A 7,231-nucleotide genomic window follows, 5' to 3' on the forward strand; every position below is an offset into this window, starting at 1 on the left:
TTTCACAAATGAAAAAATGTTGAAAGCCACTGCAATACACCAATAGATTGGTAATCTCACTGACACCGGGCAAGTGGGACCAGTGCCAGGTTTACAATGGTGCCAGTGGCGCCATGGTACTGGGCCCATGCTCAGAAGTGGCCCCAGCCTGCTCCACTTGCACTGCGCCCTAAGATCCCACCAGCCTGCTGGCTCCCCCCAGCCCACCCACAGGCAGGTCAAGGGCTCTTCTCCACCCCCGGCCCCACCCGCCAGCTCCTCTCTGGCCCTGGCTGGACCCAGTGCACCTCCCGCTCCAGGCAGTCTCTGCTTCCCACCACCTGTGGGGCCCCACCTGTCTCCCCGGAGCTGAGCTGTCTGGGACTGGTGCAGAAGCCTGGACAGTCATGGCCAGTTGGGGGGATGGACAGTGTGGGGGCCTCAGTTGGGCCCCTTCAGGCAAGTGGGTCCTGAGGGAACCTGGCTGGGGCAGACCCTGGCCTGGCAGATCGCGCCACTCCCGAGGGGCCGGAGCAATTCCCCCCCGCCCCGCCCCCGGGACCAGCCCTGGCTGCACTGCTAGCTCAGGCTGGAAGACACAGTCACCTCCCAGCAGGGCTGGTGAGTGTGGCCAGGAGGCATGGCATGGGGGAGTGGGCTGTGAAGGGGCAGGGAAGATGTATGTGTTGGGGCACCAGGGAGTGGGGGTTCTGTGTGGGGTGCTGGGCTGTTGTGGTGCGGTTGTGGGCAGGGGGGCGCAGGGCAGGGGTAGTGCAGTGCGGGGTGCTGTGCATTTGTGGAGAGGGTCTCACGGGGGGCACTTCACATAGCAGGTCCAGAGGGCTATGGACATAGGGTGTTGGGGAGGGGCGTTAGTGTTGGGTGGGGGGGCGGGCAGCTGTGTGGTGTGGCTTGGGACCTCCATCCCCAAGGGGAAGGGGCATGCTGGCAGCACAGGGCCAGATGGGCCGCAATGCATCTGTCAACGTTCTGTTTGTAAACAATACCCTTGTACTGGGTGGATGGAGCAGGGCCGCCCCTGCCATGCCATGCCCCATTGTCCCTGGCTAGCCCCTCACTCTGGGGACTGACCTCCCCATGCCATGCTCCATTGCCTTCATGGGGGCCCACAAAAGGTTAATCTGGCCCTGAGTAGGACAGATATGTCTAGAACTTCTATCAATATTGATATGCCTTACTTGCTTAAGACACTCTCCTCACAAAGAAAAATAGACCCCCCAAATTTGATAATGTAAGCAGTCTGCTGCATATTACTTTAACCTCCAACAAGCATTCAAGATATATACTGCAGATAAATCTTGTCTCTGCCAAACAAGCCTATAATTTAATTGTGCTTGTCCTAAATTCCTTCATTAACCAAACTCTAAATAGTAACTTCAAAAACTAATTCAGGCCTTAGATTAAAATTAAATGAACACTTAGCTTAGGCCCAGTAATTAGTTTTTACCTCACTTTTAAATATTAGCATTTTACAAAATGGATTAATAGAACTGTTTTCACTAATAACTTCTTAAATTTTGTACACTTTTGTTCAGATATAAACCATGCCTCCTTCAGTATTTGCTACCCAAACAGTGCAGCAACTCAACCTACATAAGAACAAGAAAATGAAACTGACTCGTCTATTTTCATTGTCCACAGCAGCAGAAGTGCAAAAAGGTGGCCAGGTGGCCGCTATTAAAGATTAACTCCTTTTCTGTAATATATTCAGTATGCAAGTGAAAATTTAGGTCCTGATCCTGCAAAAATGTTTCTAAGCGCTTAACTTTATGCATGAGTTAGTCCCACTGACTCCAATAAAACTCTTCAGGCATGCGCAGTTAAGCACACTCCAGGATCAGGACCTTAATCTTTTAACACACACTACAACTGTCTCTGTTAAAGTTACTTTAATAATCTCTTCTGTACTAACTTGTAAAAACATGTCAGTTTCAATTAGATGAAAATTTTAATTCAAAAAAGGTATAAGCCTTTACTGTCAAAAACTAAAATGTTTTGAAATGTATCTGTCAACCTGAAAATCTAATTTTACATACTAGGTGTACCAGGGGTATATTCTTACTAATATTAGCCTCATGAGTTCACGTAGAAAGAAACTAATTAATTTTGCCCATTAATTTCAAATGCCTCCTCCCTTGGGATCTCAGTATTGACACTTCCTAGATCTTACTTTCAGTTTATTAAACACAGTATCATCACACAGAGTGGATACATCCACTCCATGTTAAAATTTTGTTTTTAAGTCTAAGGAATTCCAATAGTCCAGTACCATCAGTTCAGTAAATGCAGCTTCCAAACAAGACCATATTGAGCATTAATCATATAAAATATTATGGGTCCTTTTCCGCAAAGCACTGCGTGCCCTCAACTCCCACTGATGTCAGACCACACAATATTATAAGTCCTGAGGTCCATTGTTCCTGTGAACAATGATATACATTTATTAGAGGAGACATAATATATAGTGATGTTAAAAAAAGAAATCACATGTTTATTATAAACTCTTATGGCTGACAGAATTAAAATAAAAGTGCGGTGCATATTATAAAGTATGACTGTGTATATTATAAAAGCACATCCATAAATATTTTCCAGGTGAAACAGGCAAGTTTAAAAGTCTGATTTGAAGACAGTTTGCTTCAATTTTCCTAAGAAAATCATATGGTTTACATGAGCCAGGAAGTACCTCCCACGGCTAGTTTCCTCACTGTAAACAGGTAAGTCACCCTGGCAAAATCCACCTCTGATATAAAGAAAGCTTTTTCCTTATTGTCAAATGTTAACAACAGCCATTATAAAACAGCCCCAGCACATTACTCTAACACATGCATATTCTTTAAAGCCAATCTACAATACAGCCTTGAAATTTAGATAAACTGTAGTAGCGTTAATTTGGAGGAACAGCTGCATTCATAAGGCCTCAATAGTGCCAACTTCATCTTTTTTTTTCTCCTTTTCTTTCCTTTCTTTTTTTTTTTTTTAAAAAAGAATCTCTGATATAGTCCTAATTGGGTTTTGTTGGTGGCTTTGATAACAGCTCCCCAACCTGAAGCAAATACTCACCAGCAACCACATACCACACAACAGAACCACTAACCCAGGAACCTATCCTTGCAACAAAGCCTGTTGCCAACTGTGCCCACATATATCTATTCAGGGGACACCATCACAGGGCCTAATAACATCAGCCACACTATCAGAGGCTCGTTCACCTGCACATCTACCAATGTGATATATGCCATCATGTGCCAGCAATGCCTCTCTGCCATGTACATTGGTCAAACTGGACAGTCTCTACGTAAAAGAATAAATGGACACAAATCAGATGTCAAGAATTATAACATTCATAAACCAGCCGGAGACACTTCAATCTCTCTGGTCATGCGATTACAGACATGAAAGTTGCGATATTACAACAAAAAACTTCAAAACCAGACTCCAGTGAGAGACTGTTGAATTGGAATTCATTTGCAAATTGGATACAATTAACTTAGGCTTGAATAGAGACTGGGAGTGGCTAAGTCATTATGCAAGGTAACCTATTTCCCCTTGTCCCCCCCCCCAGACATTCTTGTTGAACCCTGGATTTGTGCTGGAAATGGCCCACCTTGATTATCATACACATTGTAAGGAGAGTGAGCAGGAGAGTGGGGTGGGGGGAGAGAAAACCTTTTGAAGTGGTAAACACCCATTTTTTCATGCTTTGTGTGTATAAAAAGATCTTCTACACTTTCCACAGCATGCATCCGATGAAGTGAGCTGTAGCTCACGAAAGCTTATGCTCAAATAAATTGGTTAGTCTCTAAGGTGCCACAAGTACTCCTTTTCTTTTTGATAAACTAGGAAGTTTACTCTCAAAATTCTCATCTCCACCTGGCTGAACAATAAAACAAGTTTTCTCTCTCCTCTCTCCCAACAAATACAAGTTACTATAATATAGACCCAAACTAATCTGTACTCAAATAGGACCACTAGTTAAAACATTTGCCATTCTCTTCAAACAGGTAAATACAAAAAAATCTCCATGTTTTATTAGGCCAACACAGTTCAATCAATCTGCAACAGAAACAATTTCACAGCTGCAACTAGTCACAAAACTTTAACTGTTTAACAACATTAACTTCAGTGGAGTTTACAAACAACAGACAGTGTACAAAACAACACTATGGAAACAGCTTAGTCTTCACTGATCCCAGGTTTCCAGAGACTGGAATAGTAATAATGAAAGCATGAATGAAATAATTATATAACTGCTTTGGGAAGGTAATGCAAGGGACTGTAAATGCTAACGCTGTTACTGTTACTTGGGAACAAGCAGCAGCACATCTTCCTAAAGATGGGGAAAAAGGTTGGGAGCAAAAAGGCAGACCGAAATAAACCCTCAAACCTAAAGCCTGAAGAAAATATAAGCAATAAAAGGCTAGGACCCAGACACTCAAAGGTATTTAGGCACTTAGCTCCCATTGATCCTAACTACCTTTAAGTATCCAGGCTTAGGTGTTTTCACCGTTTAATTTAGAGTGGTCTCTCCAAAAGTGCTCCTTGCAGACCTCCTTCTCCTCCCATTTCTGAATATGAGCAGTGTGGCCTTGTGGCCAAGCATTGGGCTGGGCTTCAGGAGACTTGGGTTTGATTTCCTGCTCTGCCACTGACCTGCTGGGCAAGTCACTCCATCTCCCTGTCTATTTCCCTATCTGTAAAACGGGGATAAGAACTCCGAGGTCTCCGGATGAACAGCACCACAGGATTATTACTATTGACTTAAAGGGGTGGTAAAACTAAGCCAATACTGGGCATCTGCCTACATCTCATCCCGAATGTTCTTCCTCCTGCCTTAAGAAAGTCAGGATGGTGAAAGACAGAGACTGGTTTCCACCCAAACCATTCGCCTATCCCCAGCCAAAAAAAACAATTGTCATCTTGGTAGCAACCCCCCCCCCCAGCCCTAAGAGGGCATCCAGAAAACACCCCCACCCCAAAAGGCACCCAGGCAGCGAGTCCCTTACCCCCTGGCCCCGAAGAGTACACCTGGGCACCGTCCGGCACACAACACAGGCGGGAAGCTCCGCTCCCTCGCCCCGCGGAAGTGCAGCGAGGCAGCAACCGCTCCCCGGTGCCAATGCCGGTCCCTCTCCCCTACCACCGGACACTCACCGGCAGTCTCCCCGGGCGGCGCCCCCGCCACCCCGTTCAGGTAGAGGATCGAGAGCAGGTGAGGCTGCGTTTTCTCCAGGGCCACCCGCAGGTCTTGGAAATGATCCCGATCCTTGGCCAGCAGCAGCTGGATGAGCAGGTCGGCCTTGCTGGCGACCCCCGTTCCCCCTCCGGCGGCTTCCTGCAGCTCGAGCAGGTCGCGGGGGCTCAAGGTGCCAGCAGCCTCCAGCAGCTCGATCACTTTGTCCACCTCGGTCATGGAGTGGGCCAGGCTCTGGCGGCACTGAGCGAGCAGCTCCTTGTGCTTGGGCTCCATGGCCGCTGCGGGCGAGGCAGGGCAGCCAGCCGCCAAACTTTGTCCTCCCCCCCCGAGGAGCACCGGGCTGCCCTCCCCCGCACTGCAGGCGGGCAAAGCCACCCGCGGCTCGGTGCGCCCGGGGAGATGCTGCGGCGGCGCCTCCCCCTTCCTGCCCCAGCGGGCACCCCCCGGGCAGCTCCGCGTCTCCCCCGCCTCTGACTGCTCCGGAGGCTGAGCGCCGGACAGAGGCTGCAGGCTCCTCTCCCCCGGGACAGATCCGGGCTCAGGCAGGGGCTGTGGCTCTTCTTCCCCCCGCTATAGCTGACACCCGCAGCGCCGCCCGGCCGCCCAACTTACCCGCGGCCGCCTCCCCGCTCTCCGCCGGGCAGACGCCGCCTGGGGCAGGCGCTGGGGATAAAGGCGGCCGCTCCCCTTGCAGTTGCCACCCCCTAGTCCCGAGCCGCGGCTCGAACCACTTCCCCTCCCCCTAGCTACAGGCTGGGGGCCGTGGGGCAAGGAGGGGACTGCCGGGGGCCAGGCGGCTTCAGCGCCGAGCGCCTCCTCGCACCCGCAGCCATGTTGGTTGCGCGGGGCCGCTGGCCGCCCCACGGCAAGGCTGCAGCCATGCCTCTCCCCGCTCCCCCCAGCTCATGCTCCTCGCCGCCCCCGCCGCCGCAGGAGAACGCGCCCCCGGGGCCCGCCCAGCGCCGGGGGACTGAGGCCGGCCAGGCCAGCGCCCGCTCCTCAGCGGCGGCTGCTCCCTGCTGCGCTCCTCCCAGCCCTATGCTGGGCTCCCCGGCTAAGTTTCCCCCCCTCTGCTCCCCGCAGCCTCCTCCGCCATAGCCCGGCGGCAGCGGCTGCGCTCGCCTCCGCTCCGCGGCCTCCACCCGGCTGTCAATCAGGGGCTCCCCGCCAGGCCATGTACGGGCAGAGGAGGCGGGGCTCCGGCGGCAGCTTCTGCCTCTCCCCGGGGCGGGGCACCTAGCGCCGGGGAAAGGGAGGAGTCGTGCTCCTAACTCCTCTCCTTCCCCACCGCCAGGAGCCCAGATGCTGGGGAGCCTCGCTCCCCCCTGCTGAGAGAGTGCCCCAGCCTCGGTGACGGGAGACATTGAGCTCTTCCCCCCTTTCCTCCTCTCTGGCTGGGACATCGGTTCCAGAGGAAGGGGAACGAGACACCTCCCCTCTGGCTGGGAGACCAGTTCCTGAGAGATAGGAGACCACCTCACCAGGGAGATTCAAGCCTATTTTCCACTGATTGCATCCGATGAAGTGAGCTGTAGCTCACGAATACTTACGCTCAGATAAATTTGTTAGTCGCTAAAGTGCCACAAGTACTCCTTTTCTTTTTGCGGCTACAGAGTAACAGAGCTGCTACTCTGAAATCTATCACCAGGGAAAGAGGATCTGCTCCACAGCCCCACAGTGCACCCCCCACACCGCTGGGATCTCCTCTCATGGGCGGAGAGGGGGAAAGCACTCAGCTGAAGGGATGGTGGGTTCTCTCTTCATCCCCTTGCCCAGGGATGGGATAGCAGGCATGGCTTACATAAGCAGGAAGTATCAGGAAGTAGCCGTGTTAGTCTGTATCCACAAAAACAACAAGGAGCCTGGTGGCACCTTAAAGACTAACAGATTTCTTTGGGCATAAGCTTTTGTGGGTAAAAGACCCACTTCTTCAGAAGCAGGGAATTCTGTCTCCCTGCCTGAGAGATTGGGGTGGGAGGGCCCTCATATTTTATTGTTTTTCCCCATGCTGGAGCTAAATACAAACAGATAAAT

At 51.0% G+C, this 7,231-nt stretch overlaps 1 protein-coding gene across 4 annotated transcripts in view; it reads right to left on the reverse strand.

The window, feature by feature from the left end:
• The window catches only part of DLG5 (discs large MAGUK scaffold protein 5), a 188,163-nt gene extending 182,077 nt beyond the window's left edge, over positions 1 to 6,086 (reverse strand). For 2 of the 4 annotated variants that reach the window (XR_013346573.1, XR_013346572.1), the window contains exon 1: positions 5,155 to 6,086. Coding sequence is in view for 2 of the 4 variants with exons in the window: in XM_077821061.1 (XP_077677187.1) it covers positions 5,155 to 5,470 (316 nt within the window). In the remaining 2 variants the exon portion in view is untranslated. The remainder of the gene's footprint in view (positions 1 to 5,154) is intronic. The other 2 variants (XM_077821061.1, XM_077821059.1) reach the window with 1 other exon arrangement.
• Positions 6,087 to 7,231: the final 1,145 nt, after the last annotated feature.

Source organism: Eretmochelys imbricata, chromosome 7, assembly GCF_965152235.1.
Source record: "Eretmochelys imbricata isolate rEreImb1 chromosome 7, rEreImb1.hap1, whole genome shotgun sequence".
Taxonomy (NCBI): domain Eukaryota; kingdom Metazoa; phylum Chordata; order Testudines; family Cheloniidae; genus Eretmochelys; species Eretmochelys imbricata.